At 44.7% G+C, this 20479-nt stretch overlaps 1 protein-coding gene across 3 annotated transcripts in view; it reads left to right on the top strand.

The window, feature by feature from the left end:
- Nucleotides 1–16903, top strand: part of LOC115203796 (endothelin-converting enzyme 2) — a 65226-nt gene extending 48323 nt beyond the window's left edge. For 2 of the 3 annotated variants that reach the window (XM_029768798.1, XM_029768799.1), the window contains exons 9-18: nucleotides 6098–6212; nucleotides 6666–6776; nucleotides 7422–7520; nucleotides 7764–7841; nucleotides 7976–8079; nucleotides 9753–9863; nucleotides 9947–10014; nucleotides 10155–10345; nucleotides 10658–10753; nucleotides 13840–16903. In XM_029768798.1, coding sequence (XP_029624658.1) covers nucleotides 6098–6212; nucleotides 6666–6776; nucleotides 7422–7520; nucleotides 7764–7841; nucleotides 7976–8079; nucleotides 9753–9863; nucleotides 9947–10014; nucleotides 10155–10345; nucleotides 10658–10753; nucleotides 13840–14016 — 1150 coding nt within the window. In that variant the 3' untranslated portion in view covers nucleotides 14017–16903. The remainder of the gene's footprint in view (nucleotides 1–6097; nucleotides 6213–6665; nucleotides 6777–7421; nucleotides 7521–7763; nucleotides 7842–7975; nucleotides 8080–9752; nucleotides 9864–9946; nucleotides 10015–10154; nucleotides 10346–10657; nucleotides 10754–13839) is intronic. The other variant, XM_029768800.1, reaches the window with a different exon arrangement.
- Nucleotides 16904–20479: the final 3576 nt, after the last annotated feature.

Below are 20479 nucleotides of genomic sequence, written 5' to 3'. Positions count from 1 at the left end.
TTCGGAAGGTATTCAGACCTGTTGACTTTTTTCACATTTTGTTACGTTACAGGCGTATTCTAAAAGGGATGAAAAAAATATTCTCATCAAATCTACACACAATGCACCTTAATGACAATACATAACTATTCAGACCCTTTCCTCTAAGACTCGAAGTTGAGCTCAGGTGCATCCTTCCATTGATCATCCTTGAGATGTTTCTACAACTTGATTGGAGTCCACCTGTGGGAAATTCAATTGATTGGACATGATTTGGAAAGGCACACACCTGTCTATATAAGGTCCCACAGTTGACAGTGCATGTCAAAGCAAAAACCAAGCCATGAGATCGAAGGGATTGTCTGTAGAGCTCTGAGACAGAATTGTGTCGAGGCACAGGTCTGGGGAAGGATACCAAAACATTTCTGCAGCATTGAAGGTCCCCAAGAACACAGTGGCCTCCATCATTCTTAAATGGAAGAAGTTTGGAACCACCAAGACTCTTCCTAGAGCTGGCCCCCTGGCCAACCTGAGCAATCGGGGGACAAGGGCCTTGGTCAAGGAGGTGACCAATAACCTGATGATCACTCTGACAGAGCTCCAGTGTTCATCTAAATTGGAGTTGCTTACCAAGGAGGCATTGGATGTTGGCCGAGTTAGTTTTGACTTACATCTATTTGAAAATCTCTGCCAAGACTTGAAAATGGCTTTCTAGCAATTATCAACAATCAACTTGACTGAGTTTGAATAATGTTAATAAGAATTGTAGTAAAGGAATGCCCACACGCATTTCGATATTACTTTCCTTTACTTTCAACCCAAACCTAAAGGTGTATTGCCAGGTACAAACGGTACAAATATAACAGAACTATATAGCCCACTCAGCCGGTGGTAGAAACACATTGCACAGAACTCACTCTTGGTGATGACATCATCAAAGGGGAAAGGTCAAGGTTAATGCCAATAATAACCATGTAATTATTTATATAGTGTCCACACTATAACACTTCTCCCCCCTCAATTTAGATTCCCCCCTGTAAGGAAAACATAAGGTTAACAAGTAAACCACATTAGTGTTTTCTTCTCTTTACTACACCACACTGTAGAACTTCTGCTGGTGTTACCGTAAATGTAACCAAAACAACAACAATAAAATGACTGTCCTTATTTCTTTTCAACTAGGTCTGCTGCTCCAAACAAACACTAACACCACGAGTCTCTCAGTCTCAACTACAGAGTTAGTCTTTCAGGAGGCTTGTGACTACGCTGTGATCTGCGCAGTACTCCTGGTGTGCTACGAGACACAGGTAAGGCGTGTCCCAGTGGAGCTGGGTCTGAGGTCACAGGAGCGGGTTGGGTGTTTGTGAGAGAATGTCCATCACCCTCTGCTGGAACCACTGAATGCCCCTGTTCCTCAGATGCTGTTTCCTGTGGGATTTCAACTTGTATACTACCACCCACAGCTGTTCCGTCTGAAAACATGGTCTTGTCTTTGTCATAGCGCAGGCGGAGATGGTCCTGGTGTCTGTGCATGACTCGACCATCAGTCAGTTTGACCACAAAGGAGACGGGACCACTCTGACTCAGAATGATACCTGGCAACCAGCGTTGGCTGCTTGTGAAGTTGCGGATGTAGACAGTGTCATTGGGTTTTAACTGTCTCTCCCTCGCGTGGTGGTCATGTCTCTCTTTTTGTTTCTCCTGCTTCCGTTCCACTCGTGCTCTGATGTTCGGACGCAGTAGATCCAGGTGAGCTTTTGGCCTTCGGCCCATTAACATCACCGCTGGAGCCTGTCCTGTTGTTGTTTGTGGCGTGATGCGGTACTGGAACAAGAACCGAGAGAGCTTAGTAGTGATGGTTCCCCCAGTCATCCTTTTGAGCCCCTCTTTCAGTGTCTGCACAGCCCGCTCCGCTAAGCCGTTTGAGGCCGGGGCGCTGCGGACATGGCGGATCCCGTTTCTCCGCATGAATTCTTGGAACAAATCACAGGTAAACGTTGTTGCGTTGTCGGACACCAGAGAGTCCGGCAGACCATGGGTTGAAAACACCTGCCGAAGCTTTTCGATGGTTGTGGTCGCTGTGATGTTGCTCATGATGTGCGCCTCCAGCCACTTGGAGTGGGCGTCCACCATGACAAGGAACATGTGACCCATGAAAGGGCCTGCAAAATCTATATGCAGCCTGGACCATGGGTGGTCAGGCCACTCCCACAGATGTAGTGGCGCGGGCGGTGCCATCTTCTGGTTGATCTGGCACTCAGAACATGATTTAACTTTGTCTTCTACCTCCTGATCCATGTTAGGCCACCAGATGTAAGATCTGGCTAAACTTTTCATCCGGGAGGCACCCGGGTGAGCCTCATGGACCTCATCCATGACTTGTGCACGGCCAGGGGATGGAACAACCACTCTGGACCCCCAGAGTATGCAGCCATCCTGCACACTCAGCTCAGTTTTGCGCTTTGCATAAGGTCTTAGTCCATCATCCTCTATGACAGGAGGCCAACCCTGCATCAGGAATCTTTTCACTTGGGACAGGATAGGATCCCGGTCTGTCCACTGTTTGATCTGTTTGTCAAACTCACCTGTGAATGCCAATCTCTCCATTAGGAAAATTGTCTCGGGAGGCACCACAGTTGTGGCAGGCATCTCTGGTAGCGGGAGACGGCTGAGCGCGTCTGCATTTGCATTGTCCTTCCCCGCTCTATACACTATCGTATACTGGTAAGCCGACAGTGTCAGGGCCCAGCGCTGTAACCTTGCTGAAGCCATGGGCGGAATGCATCTTGATTCACTAAAAAGGCTCATCAGTGGTTTGTGGTCAGTGCATATGGTGAAATGACGACCGTAGAGGTACTGATGGAAGCGTTTCACAGCAAAGACTATGTCCAGACCTTCCTTGTCTAACTGTGAATAACCCTTCTCAGCACTCGTCAGCGTACGTGATGCAAATCCAATGGGTCTCTCTGACCCGTCCTCCATCTGATGAGAGAGTACTGCCCCGACGCCATAGGGTGAGGCGTCACATGACAGGATGATCTTTTTGTCTTGGTCAAAATGAACCAGAAGTTGTGCTGATTGTAGTAGTGCTTTCACTTCCTTGAAAGCTTTCTCTTGTGCTGGCCCCCACTTCGATTTACAGTTTTTGTGGAGCAGCTGATAAAGTGGAGCCAACACTGTTGACAGCTCTGGGAGGAACTTACCATAGTAGTTCACCATGCCCAGGAACGACCTGAGCTCTGACCCATTCTTGGGGTTTGGAGCATCCTTGATTGCCCTGACTTTGTCCTCCACAGGACACAGATCCTGCGCTGTGATCTTGTGACCTAGGTATGTCACACTCTGTGCTTGGAATGTGCACTTGCTACGCTTCAGGCGCAGCCCTGCCTCAGAGAATCTCTTTAACACCTGGTCCAGATGGTGGAGGTGCTCCTCCTCCGTCTCCCCTGTAACCAGGATGTCATCCAGGTACACTGCTACATGAGGGATCCCCTGCAGCAGATTGTCCATTGTCCTCTGGAAAATGGCTGGGCTGGACGCCACTCCGAAAACCAAGCGGTTGTACCTGAATAAGCCTTTGTGCGTGTTGACTGTGACATACTCTTTTGAGTCCTCGTCCAGGAGGAGCTGTTGGTAGGCGTGACTCATGTCAAGCTTTGAGAACGTCTTGCCTCCTGCCAGTGTCGCGAACAAGTCCTCCACCCGTGGCAGTGGGTAAGCGTCTAGCTTAGAGGCCCTGTTGATGGTGAGTTTGTAGTCCCCACATATACGCACTGTGCCGTCACTTTTCAGAACGGGAACGATAGGAGCTGCCCAGCGGGAGAACTGAACGGGAGTAATGACGTTTGCTTCCTGCAGCCGCTCCAACTCTTCTTCCACTTTCTTTTTCATGGCGTAAGGCACTGTCCTGGGCTTGAAAAAGCGAGGCTCGGCCTGAGGATCCACGAACAGCTTAACTGCAGTGCCCTGCAGTGTGCCCAGTTCATCTTTGAAAATCTCTGGGTATTTTTGAATGACATCCTCAGTCACTCGGGTGTGTTTTATCTCACCCCAGCTCAGTTGTATTTTGTTTAGCCAGTCACGCCCTAGTAAACTAGGCCCATTCCCTTTCACCACCAGGAGCCGTGCTCTCGCTTCCTGGCTGTTGTATGCAATGTCCACTTCTAGAGCCCCAAGCAATGGTATGGTCTCCCCGGGGTACGTACGCAGTCTGATCCCTGCTGGTGTGAGGGCAGAAACCTGTCTTGAGCCCCATTTTTGTTTGTAGGTCTCCTCACTTATGACAGAGGCAGAGGCCCCCGTGTCAACCTCCATCCTTATCTGCTTTCCATCTACCTCCACTGTAGCATAGATAGGCTCTGCGCGCGGCTCCCTCACATTAAACATGTTGTAGGAACAATGCTCTTCCTCCTCCTCTGTGCTCTCTAGGTGGTGCGCTGCTGACTGAGGCTTTGGTGCTGTGAACTTGCCCAGCCCAGTCCGCCCACCCTCTGGCTTGCTCCTAGGACCCCTGCATTTTTTTGCTAAATGTCCCTTTTTGTTGCAATTGTGACAGACAGTCTCCATGAACTTAGTTGTTACCATAATGTGTCCCTCCACATCTGAAACATTCCACTGCTTTTCCCCATTTTCCTGCCACCTCTTTTGTCACCTGATGCACTGCACAACTTTCACTGTTGGCCTTTTGAATATTTTTCACATTACTAGCGGCCATCTCCATCCCTTGAGATAGTTCCAATGCCCTCTTGAAAGTCAGTGTGGCTTCCCCCAGCAACCGGCGCTGTATGCTGTCCTCATTAATGCCACAGACTAATCTGTCACGGAGCATGTCCTCTAACATAGCCCCAAACTCACAATGTTCAGAGAGTTCACGTAATTCAGCAACAAAGTTAGCAACAGACTGACCTGTTTTCCGAAAATGGCAGTTAAACTTGAACCTCTGGACAATCACTGAAGGCTTTGGATTGTGGTGAGTCTGAACGAGAGCAACTAGATCCCCAAAAGGAATTTCTCCCGGTCTCCGTGGTGTAGCCAAATTCCTCATTAGCTTGTAGGTTTTAGCCCCACACACACTCAAGAGAATAGAGCGCTGTTTAGCCTCATCTATGATTCCATTTGCCAAGAAAAGTGTCCCAACCTTTCCACATATTCCGTCCAGTCTTCGTTCTCTTCCACAAACTCAGTGATAGTCCCAAACATTGCCATTATAACGCCAACTTGTCCTTGATCCTCATTAGCGATTTTCACTTGCTGCTGATTGTCCCCGTCGGCGTTTCCGTCCAGTGGCACCTGCTCTCCGTCGCTCATTAAGCTAGCTAGCTAACTCACCCTGTACAAGTTGATAAAGTTTTATCCTCGTCGCCAAAAAGGTGTAGTAACTTGACAAGGAATGCCCACACGCATTTCGATATTACTTTCCTTTACTTTCAACCCAAACCTAAAGGTGTATTGCCAGGTACAAACGGTACAAATATAACAGAACTATATAGCCCACTCAGCCGGTGGTAGAAACACATTGCACAGAACTCACTCTTGGTGATGACATCATCAAAGGGGAAAGGTCAAGGTTAATGCCAATAATAACCATGTAATTATTTATATAGTGTCCACACTATAACAAGAATAATGGGCAAATATTGTACAATCCACATGTGGAAATCTCTTAGACTAACCCAAAAAGACTCACAGCTGTAATTGCTGCCAAAGGTGTTTCTAACATGTACTTTCTCAGGGGGGGTGAATCTAACAAGGTATTGTTTTATTTTTAATACATTTTTATTAAATGTTAGATCTTTTCTTCCACTTCAACAGAGTATTTTGTGTAAATTGTTGACCAAAAATGACAAATCCATTTTTTTAACCACATTTTTAAGGGTGTGATACTTTCTGAAGGCACAGTACTACCAATATACAACCTGACCATAATGTCATGGAAAAACATAATAAGGTCCTTGCAACCAGTTTTGCACTGTGGGAAAACAGTAATTGGATTACCCTGATCAACAGAATGTTAACTGTCCATTGTTTGTTTGCTTATTCTTGTCACCCACTTGCCCTCCTGTTTCCTCTTCCTCCTCATCTCTCTCCGATTCTCTCTCCCTTCTCTCTTGTCTCTCAGCCTCCTCAACAACTACATGATCTGGAACCTGGTGCAGAAGGGAGTATCCAGTCTGGACCAGCGCTTTGAGAATGCCCAGGACAAGCTGCTAGAGAGCCTGTATGGAACCAAGAAGGTGTGTTTTTAGGCTGAATCCTAAATGGCACCCTAATCCCTATGTAGTGCACTACCTTGGACTAGGGCCCTTAGAGCCTGGTTAAAAGTAGTGCACTAGGGAATAGGGTGTCATTTGGGATGCAACCATATTCTTACTTATGTCATTGATTAACCCTGATTTGTGAAATACCTGGTTAGGTCTGGTTTCCCGGACACATATTAAGCCTAGTCCTGGACTAAAGAGCCATTTCAATGGAGATCCTCTGTTGAGCATGCTTTTTTTTGTACTGGACAAGGCTTGATCTGTGTCTGGGGAAACCAGCACTTGCAATTTGTATGTGAGACTGTTTGGGATCCTAGCAAGCAATGTGTGCTACTTCAACAAACTTGCAGTACACACACTTTTCACAACCAAAATGATAGAGTTAACAGCTGGTGTGAGACTTGTCTGTCTCTGCGTGTGTTTGCTCAGTCCCGCACACCTCGATGGCAGACCTGCATTGGGAACACAGATGACACGCTCGGCTTCGCCCTGGGAGCGCTCTTTGTTAAAGCGACGTTTGATAAACACAGCAAAAAGATTGTGAGTTTGATAGGTGCAGAACTGCATTTGTCTATTCAAGCCTGTGGTGTTTTTTTTAAACCACACAAACGATGTATGACTGCCCCCTAGTGGTTACCATGTGTAGTGAAATGTCATGGGGTCTCACTGTAAACACAGCCATCATAAAATAACCCTATTTGCTTGCACTTTATTATAATAAGCTATTTTAAATTATTATCAATGTTTATGAATGCCTATAAATGCTTTGTATGATATAAATGCTTATGAATTGTAACATTAATATTGCTGATTTATGCTAATTTCTTATAAATGTTTAAAATTAATGAAATACTAATTTAGTAATAGTTCCCTGTCCTGTAGAGGGGAGGGAGATATATAGTGATAAAGAAGAGAACAATTGTACTATTAAATGGAGAGATTGTTATTGGGTAGAGAAAAGAGGGGCAAGTAGAAGAGGGAGACATGGAAGCGGAGAGGCACAGTGTGAGGACTGGCAAGGGGGTTATAGACTGTCACGCACAATTGTTCATCTTTTTAGTGGTTACATATTTCTATCAAAATGTCCTTATGTTTGAGGGATATCAGAGTCTAATTGTAGAAGAAGGATCTGTTCCATCTTTCTTCCTTCTTACATTTAATGTATGTCTCTCACCCCACTATCAGGTAGAGGGGATGATCAATGAGATCCGTACTGCATTCAAAGATGCTCTGGATCACATCAAGTGGATGGACAAACAGACGCGGATGGCAGCCAAAGACAAGGTCAGAGATGTCTCCTACTGGATAGGCTATGTATGGTTGCCACAGGGTATCGTGTGTGTCTGCGTTCCTGCGTGTGTGTAAGAGGACAGGGAGGGAGTATTATAGGGTAACAGGTTATAATACAGTAGTTTGAATAGATAGCCCTCTTTGTTTAGATCTCCAGATAATGGAACTAGGAGGTTTTCCGGCCCAATTCCTCCATCTTGCCCTCTCTCTTATCCACTTTGTCCCCCTGATCTTTAGGCGGACACCATCTACAACATGATTGGATTCCCTGACTTTATCCTGGACCCCAAAGAACTGGATGATATTTATTACTGGGTGAGTGGGTGCCTTTTTGTTCAATTGTCATGATTGACAAGTTGAAGGTCAAATTACAAGGGCCCTGTAGATCAGTGAGTAATTATTTCTCTCTCGCTGTCTGTCTTTGTTTGTATATCCATCTCTGTCCACAGTATGATGTCTCAGAAGACAACTTTTTCCAGAACACACTCAACTTCTACAACTTCTCCGCCAGGGTGATGGCCGATCATCTCCGCAAGCCACCCAATAGTGACCAGTGAGTCTTCATCAGCTACACACATCATCATCACCACCATCACTATACCTCAGTGCATATTTGTACTGTAAATTAACTTGATTCTTGATCTTAACCAGGATTGGGTAGGTTACTTTCTAAATGTAATCCGTTAGTTACCTGTGAAATTGTAATCAGTATTGTTACTTTCAGTTACTTTTGGATTACTTTCCCCTTAAGGTTCATTAGAAAAAGACAAATAGGATCCATCAAACGCATTTGGTGTGTCATCATAATGGTCTCTGACTTGTGGTCAGACCTGCTAAGGTGGAACGAATTTAAACTTGCGCTTTATCAATTCTGAATTGAATGTCAGTAGCTAGGTTTCCATCCAATTAGACAGATTTTCATGTGAATATTCTAAAAACCACATAAAAACAATATGCACATTTTCCCACCAGAGATGTTTCCATCAAATTGACTTGTTGCAGGTGAAAGGCTGTGCGAGATGACGTAGGGCACATGAAGTAACTTTTGCAGTTAAATTCCCATATACCATACACACTCGCATTTTTAACTCTACTGAAGGGTTTTCTAACAAACATTTTTGCGTTTAATAGCGAGTGTGCACACTCTGGGATTGGCACGTGCACTGTAGCCAATAGCTCTGATTATTATTATTATTATGGAAAAAAGGCAGGCAAGCATAGATTATCATGTCACCAGAATAAGACCATCAATATTTATTGGAAAGGAGCATCAAGCTCATCTTGAACGTTCACCACCCTGTGAAGTTCATTATTTAAAGGTGCACAATGCAGGAATCGCTCCACCATTTCCTGGTTGCTAAAACTCTAATAGTTTGCCTAATTCCAGTTTGTGACAAGATAAGCTAGTATAGTGTAGAGAATCATTGTACCATCTAAACCACGTTGAAATATATTTTCTATAACCAATTATATTGTTGTTTCAGCTGTTTTGAAGCTGGTGTACAAAACATCAAGTAAAAGACACACAAAAACAAAATGTAAGAATGTGAAGCATAGAAATAGCCCCCCAAGAACAGATCTACCGCATTTTAGACTTGCTTTCAAGTAGAATGATAGATCTATGACTCCCATTTCTATGTGAATTTGGTCAAATCGCCCAAAAAGGTACATATTTCTACATTAATCTGTAACCTAATAACTCCATGCTTTACTGATGAGTTGTAGTGGGAGGAGTTTACTTCGATATGATGGTTATTGTATCAATATTTGCGCATAAAAGCTTTTCCATTGAAATTTGAGTAATTAATTTTACCAACACATAAAGATCCCACCTTGTCTAGTGTATTTTTTTTCCCATCAAGCCTGTCATTTTTTATCCGATGTACTTTACTACCATAAACTAAATCTTCCTAGAGAGAACTGAAAGGTGTCCTATGTATTTTTTTCTCTCCCTAACGTCCTTTCTAAATGCAAAAGTAATTAAAAAAGTAATCATCCAGTTTATCAAAAGTATTTGTAATCTGATTACATTTTTTTAAAATATTGTTTGATATTCTCATGGAGCAAATCCAAATAGCACTCTATTCCCTATTTAAAAAATAAATAAAATAAAAACCACATACTATACCACTCCATACATTCCATTCCAGAAATGACTATGAGCTGTCCTCTCAAGAGCCTCAACTGGTTTGCTCTCTTACACTAGTCTCCGCCACCTCCCCCTAGATGGAGTATGACCCCTCCCACAGTCAACGCCTACTACATGCCCAACAAGAATGGAATTGTCTTCCCAGCTGGAATCCTTCAGGCACCCTTTTACGCCCAGCATCACCCCAAGTGAGTGTGTGCATATGAGTGTGTGTGTGTGTGTGTGTGTGTGTGTGTGCTTGCATTTCTGACCCCATGTGAATTCTCTGCAGAGCACTGAACTTCGGGGGGATCGGAGTGGTGATGGGACACGAACTCACTCATGCCTTTGGCGTCCAGGGTTAGTGTCCACCTTTAACTTACACTCCACAGAACTCATAAACACACCCACAGACCAACACACACCGGCATGTATACATATCCTGTACATGATCACTAGGTGTGCTTTTAAAAATATACATATTTGATTTCCTTAATCAGGCAGGGAATACGACAAAGATGGGAACCTTCGGCCGTGGTGGCAAAATTCCTCTGTGGACGCATTTAAGAATCGCACGGAATGCATGGTAGAGCAGTACAACGGGTTTACCATCAATGGGACGCATATAAATGGCAAGCAGACGCTGGAAGAGAACATTGCTGACAACGCAGGCCTAAAGGCAGCCTATAATGTGAGTGGGTCTCCCTGCTTGATAACACATTAGATTTAGCTGCTCACGTGTCTGTCTAGTAACTCCCTAATCACTGTAGTAAGTCTGAACTATTGTAATGGACAGTGATGGGCTTGAGTGGTTATTGCCCAAATCCATTGCCATGTCATTCTAAAGCAATTACATAGTTACTGCTACGTAACATGTTACTAAGATGTTACCACACAGGACTCTTATTATACACTCTTATTATACTAAAACTATACTTCACCTCAGGGCCAGCAGAGTGGTAGTTAATGTTTCTATAGCAATGGTGTTTTATGTTGTGTTCAGGCGTACCAGGCATGGGTGCAGGAGAATGGTGAGGAGAAGAGGCTGCCGGCGGTCAACCTGACCAATGACCAACTGTTCTTTGTGGGATTCGCCCAGGTGGGTCATGGGAGTGTCAACAGAATGCATTACACACATCCTGATAGAGTTCAAGTCAAGTTCACTACTTGACCAAAAATATGTGGACACCTGTTCGTCGAACATCTCATTCCAAAATCATGGGCATTAATATGGCGTTGGACCCTCCTTTGCTGCTATAACAGCCTCCACTCTTCTGGGAAGGCTTTTCACTAGATGTTGGAACATTGCTGCGGGGACTTGCTTCCATTCAGCCACGAGCATTAGTGAGGTCGGCCACTGATGTTGGGCGATTAGGCTTTGCTTGCGGTAGGTGCTCCAATTCATCGCAAAGGTGTTCGAAGGGGTTGAGGTCAGGGCTCTGTGCAGGCCAGTCAAGTTCTTCCACACTGATCTCGACAAACCATTTCTGTATGGACCTCGCTTTGCATGGGAGCGTTGTCATGCTGAAACAGGATCTTCCCCAAACTGTTGCCACAAAGTTGGAAGCACAGAATTGTCTAGAATGTCATTGTCTGCTGTAGCATTAAGATTTCCCTTCACTGGAACTAAGTGGCCCAAACCATGAAAAACAGTCCCAGACCATTATTATTCCTCCACCAAACTTTATAGTTGGCACTATGCGTTCGGGCATGTAGAGTTCTCTTGGCATGCGCCAAACCCAGATTCGTCCATCAGATTGCCAGATGGTGAAGTGTGATTCATCACTTCCACTGCTCCAGAGTCCAATGGCAGCGAGCTTTACACCACTCCAGCCGACGCTTGGCATTGCGCATGGTGATCTTAGACTTGTGTGAGGCTGCTCGTCCACTGAAACCCATTTCATGAAGCTCCAGACGAACAGTTCTTCTGCTGACATTGTTCGAGACAGTTTGGAACTCTGTGGTAAAGACAGACTATTTGTACCCACTTCAGCACTTGGTGGTCCCGTTCTGTGAGCTTGTGTGGCCTACCTCTTCGCGGCTGAGCCGTTGTTCCTCCTAGACGTTTCCACATCACAATAACAGCACTTACAGTTGACCGGGGCAGCTCTAGCAGGGTAGAAATTTCACAAACTGACTTGTTGGAAAGGTGGTGTCCTATGACAGACATTGAAAGTCACTGAGCTCTTCAGTAAGGCCATTCTACTGCCAATGTTTTCCTATTGAGATTGCATGGCTGTGTGCTCGATTTTATACACCTGTCAGCAATAGGTGTGGCTGAAATAGTCTAATCCATTAATTTGAAGGGGTGTCCACATATGTATGTATATATATGTATGTATATATATATATTACTGCTCAAAAAAATAAAGGGAACACTTAAACAACACAATAACTCCAAGTCAATCACACTTCTTTGAAATCAAATTGTCCACTTAGGAAGCAACACTGATTGACAATACATTTCACATGCTGTTGTGCAAATGGAATAGACAACAGGTGGAAATTATAGGCAATTAGCAAGACACCCCCAATAAAGGAGTGGTTCTGCAGGTGGTGACTACAGACCACTTCTCAGTTCCTATGCTTCCTGGCTGACGTGTTGGTCACTTTTGAATGTTGGCGGTGCTTTCACTCTCGTGGTAGCATGAGACGGAGTCTACAACCCACACAAGTGGCTCAGGTAGTGCAGCTCATCCAGGATGGCACATCAATGCGAGCTGTGGCAAGAAGGTTTGCTGTGTCTGTCAGCGTAGTATCCAGAGCATGGAGGCGCTACCAGGAGACAGGCCAGTACATCAGGGGACGTGGAGGAGGCCGTAGGAGGGCAACAACCCAGCAGCAGGACCGCTACCTCTGCCTTTGTGCAAGGAGGAGCAGGAGAAGCACTGCCAGAGCCCTGCAAAATGACCTCCAGCAGGCCACACATGTGCATGTGTCTACTCAAACGGTCAGAAACAGACTCCATGAGGGTGGTATGAGGGCCCGACGTCCACAGGTGGGGGTTGTGCTTACAGCCCAACACCGTGCAGGACGTTTGGCATTTGCCAGAGAACACCAAGATTGGCAAATTCGCCACTGGCACACTGTGCTCTTCACAGATGAAAGCAGGTTCACACTGAGCACATGTGACAGAGTCTGGAGACGCCGTGGAGAACGTTCTGCTGCCTGCAACATCCTCCAGCATGACCGGTTTGGCAGTGGGTCAGCATTTCTTTGGGGGGCCGCACAGCCCTCCATGTGCTCGCCAGAGGTAGCCTGATTGCCATTAGGTACCGAGATGAGATCCTCAGACCCCTTGTGAGACCATATGCTGGTGCGGTTGGCCCTGGGTTCCTCCTAATGCAAGACAATGCTAGACCTCATGTGGCTGGAGTGTGTCAGCAGTTCCTGCAAGAGGAAGGCATTGATGCTATGGACTGGCCGGCCCGTTCCCCAGACCTGAATCCAATTGAGCACATCTGGGACATCATGTCTCGCTCCATCAACCAACGCCACGTTGCATCACAGACTGTCCAGGAGTTGGCGGATGCTTTAGTCCAGGTCTGGGAGGAGATCCCTCAGGAGACCATCCGTCACCTCATCAGGAGCATGCCCAGGCGTTGTAGGGAGGTCATACAGGCACGTGGAGGCCACACACACTACTGAGCCTCATTTTGACTTGTTTTAAGGACATTACATCAAAGTTGGATCAGCCTGTAGTGTGGTTTTCCACTTTAATTTTGAGTGTGACTCCAAATCCAGACCTCCATGGGTTGATAAATTGCATTTCCATTGATTATTTTTGTGTGAATTTGTTGTCAGCACATTCAACTATGTAAAGAAAAAAGTATTTAATAAGATTATTTCATTCATTCAGATCTAGGATGTGTTATTTTAGTGTTCCCTTTATTTTTTTGAGCAGTGTATATTAGTGTACTTGCAAGGATTTTGCCTGACCACATCATAGGTTGTAAAAGTTTTTCCTAGTCAGGTCCTGCTCAGGATGAATTTCTGACCCTGCTTCATGAAATTAGACATGGGGGTGATTGTATTTTGGGGTGGTAGTAAGAGGGACTATTACAACTACTGTTTGAGAGAAGTGTCAACCAAACTGAGTCCGAATGAATTATACACAACAGTTGGAAATACAGAGAGGAACACTAGCTACTGTCTGACTTATCGGGGGATCCTCTCTTCTCTCAGGTGTGGTGTTCCGTGCGAACCCCAGAGAGTGCCCACCGGGGACTCATGACAGACCACCACAGCCCCCCAAAGTACCGCGTCATCGGCACCCTCTCCAACTCGCCAGCCTTTGCAGAGCACTTCCAGTGCCCCACTGGCTCCCCGATGAACTCTGGTCACCGCTGCACAGTGTGGTAGGGCCTGGCAGAACCACAGGGGGGCGCTGTCTGTGGTGTCTGCATGGAGGAGTTGATCTCTGCATTGGACTTTTTTTTTATTTTTATTCTTTGTACATAATGATGGACTACTAGTGGTTTGTGAGTAGAGCAGGACATACTCCAGGTTAGCGAGAGGGAGTGGTGTTGAAAGGTTGTCGTCTGCTGATGTATGTGTAATTCCAGTGTTAGGGGATGGTATTTTTCCTATTTTTCCACGCCCCAGTCTCCCACACCGGTGGGGCACAAAGACACGTTTTATTTAGTGTTTGCTGCACTTAGTAGGGGTGCAGCTGTGACATCCCATGATGGAGGTTCAGCTGCCTTTGTGACCTCACAGGAAATGCAGAAACGTCGCTGTGTTTGGACATTGCATATGGTTTCATCTCGATTGACATCTATATTCCCTATATAGTATACACAAATGTACTATTAGGGGCAGGATGATACCAGTATTTCAATACTCGTTAATATCGTGGCAAGGAAACAAAACACGAAGCGGATTTAACTTCTTTAGGAAAACTGATGGAAACAAACATCATGTTATCCAGAGTGAAATGTTTTTATTTTCCAAGCTATAGCGCACAATATTGTACATACAGATTGGTTTTAAAGGACCAAAGAGATGGGTCCGCTTCGTGTTTTCATTTTTGCCAGTATCGTCCCGGCCCTATGCAGTATATGTGGCTCTGGTAAATAGTAGTTCCCTATATGGGGTGTCATTTAAATAGGGTGTAATTTGAGATGGAGCCATATAGACTCACTTCTCCTTTTTCTGTTGCATCACAGAAAGTGCACTGGCTTCAGTGACATCACAATGAATCACCCAGCATTGGTGGGGGATCTTAATACTTTAAAATGGCCTCCCCTCCTATTTACCATTTTCTACTACTGGACAGATGAAAGCACTATGAAGCCTACTGATAACCCTTGCTAACATATTGCTTTTAGTTATCCCATTTCTTAAAGATTGTTGGCGAGCATTTTGAGTACATAGGAAAGGATACTTAGAAAAGCCACTTACCAGTGTTGATCCAACCAGGAGCAGGGTGCCAATGCCCCTAGACGCCGATCTTGGTTCAGTTTTGTATTTTCAGCACTAATTGTTAAGGTTAGGATTGGGGGAGGGTTTGCTGATCGTATATTTGTACTTAAGGGAAACTTCATCCAGGAGCAACCAACCACAAGATTGGTAGAGCTCCCTCTGGGACCTATAGTGTGCTGGACTATCTGTGACTCCGGTTGTAGGGACGATCACCACTTGCTTATCTGTGTGTTATAGTTGTTATTGGCATATTCTGAAGTTGACAAGGTTGAAATGAGATGCACATCTTTAAATCTGCCTTTTGTCAAAGATTTTTTGACACTGTACCCCATACAGGACAATCCTATTGTCTTCCGACAGGTGGCACCACTCAAACGCTAACACTAGTCCTTCAATGCAGATGGAGTTGCGCCATCTAAAGTAAGACAAGGAGGTGAACCAAGCAGGGTCAGTTGCTATTGGCTGCTTTTATATTTCAATGCTGCAATCAGATTAACCTCCTGAACTGCCAGTCTGCAGAGCCATAGAAAGAGAACGTTTCGGAAAAATCAGCTGTTCAATTTCACAACAATAAAGAGCACCATGATGCATCCGTCTAGTTCATGATAACGGTCACGTTCGCACATTTTGTGAAATCAAATATCTAACAGAAAGTTAGAAATGTGTTGTGTACAATAGACATAGCTAACTATCTGAGCGTTGTGCCCATAGAGATGCAGTGAGCTCCAAAAGTATTGGACAGTGAAATAGTTTTGGTTGTTTTGGCTCTGTACTTCAGCACTTTGGATTTGAAATGACACAATGACTGTGCTTTAAAATGCAGTCTGTCAGCTTTAATTTGAGGGTATTTTTATCCATGTCGGATGAACCGTTTTAGAAATTTCAAACACTTTTTGTACGTAGTCCCTTAATCTTAGGACACCAAAAGTATTGGGACAAATTCACTTATGTGTATTAAAGTACAAAAAAGTTAAGTATTTGGTCTCTCATTCATAGCACACAATGACTACATCAAGCTTGTGACTCTAAAAAGTTGTTGGATGCATTTGCTCTTTTTTGTGTGTTTCCGATTATTTTGTGCTCAATAGAAATTAATGCATATTTGTGGGTCTAACTTTCTCACAAATCATTATTTACGATTCATTCAGGACTATCTGTAATCATGGTAGCACCCACATTAACGTTGAATTGTTTAGAAACATATTATATTCTTATTTACAGTACAGTAAGGGTGACTTCAAAATGACACAATACATTATTTACCATACATTTATATTGGGCACAACAACAAAAAACATGAAAAAACCTCTTAGGACAGAGAGCGTACATGCATACAGCTGGCAGTCACTTTTGTGTCTTAAGTATGTCATTGTCAATGTGCAGTGTTCTAGATGCCAGACTCCTATTCGCCTGTGGCTGTGGAGCAGACTGGCCGCTCAGCTCCTCATGCCACTGTACTCCAGCCAGGGTTGGGGTAGATTCCGTTTCAATTATGTTGAATCAGGAAGTAGACTGAAATTCACATTTTTCCCCATAGAAAAGCATTGATGAGAATTGGAATTAGAATTTCAGTTTATTGACTGACTTGAAATGGAATTGACTCAGACCCTGCTATACAATGGAATGGAAATTACCCCAACCATTCTGCAGTATTTATTTTGTTTTTGAATGGGTTTTAATTTTTTGGGGTTCTTTTTATAAAGGCAAATGGCCAATTCTATCTGGTATCGGGAGACCCTGCCCCACCTATAGTGAAACATTCTGCTCTAGTACAAGACTGTAAACAAAACATTTTTTACTGAAATAAAGGAGACCTGTATAAAAAGTGGTAATTTTATGTCTCCGTGATTGTTTAACATAAGTATGAAATCTTACCCTAACTCATTCATTACCAGCATATCGTATTTATTATACATGCTTACATCAAGTAGTACAGCATACCTGCAGAGACTGTTTTTAAATTGGAATATCAGTTTGTCTGGATTGACTGAATTTATATGGATTTGCCCCGAAGCTGGTCAGCTGAGGCAATATATTCCACAACATCTCCTTCACCACTGTCATCTCTCTTGTCTAGATTGGGAACATACACAACTAGGGTGCAGTAGAGTGATGTAGTTAGTAAATTGATGAGATTTCGGAATAATGCCTAGCCATCAGCATTGGGGTCAATTGTATTTTAATTCAGGAAATCCAGGAAGTAAACTGAAATTCTAATTCCAGTTTTTTCATTGCCACACAGTACACCAACAGTCATTCTGGAAGTTCTCACATGTCCATGTACAGTAGAATAACAGTCAAAACAGTATAGAAATCTGAAGTTATATTGTCTGTAAAAGTCAATGTTTTCTCTACTCCACTCACCATCCAAAGTTATTGAACTTGACCCATCCATCAGACTTCTGAACTTTCTTGATTAGCTACATTTCTTGATTTATTTTGTTTTCTTGAATTTCTTGATGAACAGTATATGTAACAGGGACAGTGTGCTGCTAACACCTTTGCTTCCTACACTGTCCAACTGCTCCATACTGGGCTCGAACCAGTGATCCTCTGCTTCGCAACACAAGTGACCGCCCTCCTTGACAATGTGCAAACTGATTGGATGGCTCCTGTAGAATCTGTGGCGCAAATCCCATTCAAGTCACGGGACTGATATTAGCATTTTTTGCACATGTTCAAATAATCTAAAATGTTAGTAAACCAAAGCATGGATTGCTGTCATACCTTGTCCATAGACTGCTTACAGGGTAAGGAAACCAATGTAATTGTGTAAGTTGGGTCAACTGTCCCTTTTAACTCCGTTACACTCACCCCTTCTAAGCTACCCCAGCCGTTGAGATAAGCCCAACTGCCAATCCGGGTCACAGTATCACTAACGGGGGTCAGTGTGCTGCTAACAGCTTACCTTCCTCCAGTGTCCGACTGCCCCGAACCAGTGATCCTCTGCTTCACAAACACACGTGACTCCCCTCCTTGACAACATGCCAATTGATTTTACCACACCAAAGGTAGCGATTGGATGGTTCCATCAGCTAGCTGTGAAGTGAGCTTATGGCACGTTCTGAAATAAAACTCAAGTCAATTTATATCTGTAAAAACAAGAATGATCAACTTGACCAATACAAATTTCAATATTTCCCCCCCAAAATATATATATAATTTTGAAAAGATAAACTATTGCTTGCTTGCGTGAGTGCATGCATCTGGTGTGTTTGTGTGTGTGTTTGTGTGCTGTGTGTGCATGCATGTAACGGTATGTCTCAGGGGGTGTGGGGTGAAAGTAGCTCCAGCGTCACAGCAAACAGCCTTCTCCATCCCTCTCCCTTCCTTGTTAATGTTTCTTCCCTCCCTCATCGCATCTATCCTACCAGGATTTGTTATTCTGAGTGCTGTATCCTGCAGTGCCTCTGGCAGTAGTGACAGTTCAGGCAGTTAACAACTACTATGATAGAGTACAGTAGCTGCTGCTGCTGGAGAGACACCACAGGGACCAAGCCTGTTAGTCTGGGGAGAGCATTAACAGAGTAGGACTGCTGAGGAGATCCTTCACTTCCCATCTACACTATCTGGACTGAGGAGGGACACCACCTGTGATGGTGATTGAGTGAAGGTTCTAACCTGGTTGTGCACCATGTGAAACTGGATGAACACAAGTGAGCTCTAAAGGAGAGAAAGAAGCAGTAGCTTCATCTGTCCGGTGAAGTCCACAAAGCATATTGCATGTAACAAACAGTTAAATGACCTACAGCATAGTCAAGCAAGTTAAGGTTTCCAATATTTTCAGACTACTAAACAACTACTGATATAGAACGGAGAGTTACCACAAGTTGCAAATAAAACAGGAACATTATTAAACTAAGCATAGGTGATTGGATAAAGTAACAACTAAGAGACCAAAAACAATTTAGTCCAATCAGCATAAGCTAAATATGATGTGGCTGGCCATGGTACTGATTTCTGTGTGGGTGCAAGTAGGAAAAACATGTTGACTCACCCTACTTGTAGAGAAATGCCAATGCCATCCTCTCTTTAATGACTGTCATACAGTACACTTTTTTAGTTGTCCTAGGCTACCTGGCATAAATGCTTGCTCACTAGCTAGCCTAACCTCCTTTCATGGGCAACAGTGCGCCAGCTCTTTCAATCAATCAAATGTATTTATTAAGCCCTTTTTACGTCAGCTGATGTCACAACGTGCTATACAGAAACCCAGTCTAAAACCCCAAACAGCAAGCAATGCAGATGTAGAAGCACGGTGGCTAGGAAAAACTCCCCAGAAAGGCAGGAACCTGGGAAGAAACTTAGAGAGGAACCAGGCTCTGAGGCCAGTCCTCTTCTGGCTGTGCCGGGTTGAGATTAACAGAACATGGCCAAGATGTTCATAGTTGACTAGCAGGGTCTAATAATAATAATAATAATCACAGTGGTTGTAGAGGGTGCAACAGCACCTCAGGAGTAAATTTCAGGTGACTTTTCATAGCCGAACATTCAGTTCGAGACAGCAGGTGCGGTAGAGCAAGGGAGTCGTAAACAGCAGGTCCGGGACAAGGTAGCACATCCAGTGAACAGGTCAGGGTTCCATAGTCGCAGGCAGAACAGTTGAAACTGGAGCAGCAGGTGGACTGGGGGCAGGTGGACCAGGTGGACTGGGGACAGCAAGGAGTCATCAGGCCAGGTAGTCCTGAGGCATGTTCCCAGTGTTGAGGTCCTGCGGGAGAGAGAGAATTAGAGGGAGCATACTTAAATTCACATAGGACACCGGATAAGACCGGAGATATACTCCAGACATAATAGACTGACCCTAGCCCCCCGACACATAAACTACTGCAGCATAAATACTGGAGGCTGAGACAGGAGGGGTCGGGAGACACTGTGGCCCCATCCGATTATACCCCCGGACAGGGCCAACCAGGCAGGATATAACCCCACCCACTTTGCCAAGGCACAGCCCCCACACCACTAGAGTGATTTCTTCAATCACCAACTTACCATCCTGAGACAAGGCAGAGTATAGCCCACAAAGCTCTCCGCCACGGCACAACCCAAGGGGGGGGGTGCGCCAAACCAAGACAGGAAGATCACGTCAGTGACTCAACCCACTCAAGTGACGCACCCCTCCTAGGGACAGGATGGAAGAGCACCAGTAAGCCAGTGACTCAGCCCCCGTAATAGGGTTAGAGGCAGAGAATCCCGGTGGAGAGAGGGGAACCGGTCAGGCAGAGACAGCAAGTGCGGTTCGTTGCTCCAGTGCCTTTCTGATCACCTTCACACCCCTGGGCCAGACGACACTCAATCATAGGACCTACTGAAGAGATGAGTCTTCAATAAAGACTTAAAGGTTGAGACCGAGTCTGCGTCTCTCACATGGGTAGGCAGACCATTCCATAAAAATTGAGCT

The sequence above is a fragment of the Salmo trutta genome, chromosome 12 (genome assembly GCF_901001165.1).
Source record: "Salmo trutta chromosome 12, fSalTru1.1, whole genome shotgun sequence".
NCBI classification, from domain to species: Eukaryota; Metazoa; Chordata; class Actinopteri; order Salmoniformes; family Salmonidae; genus Salmo; species Salmo trutta.
The sequence above is the reverse complement of the archived record's forward strand: the minus strand, read 5'-3'. Positions and strand labels throughout refer to the sequence as shown.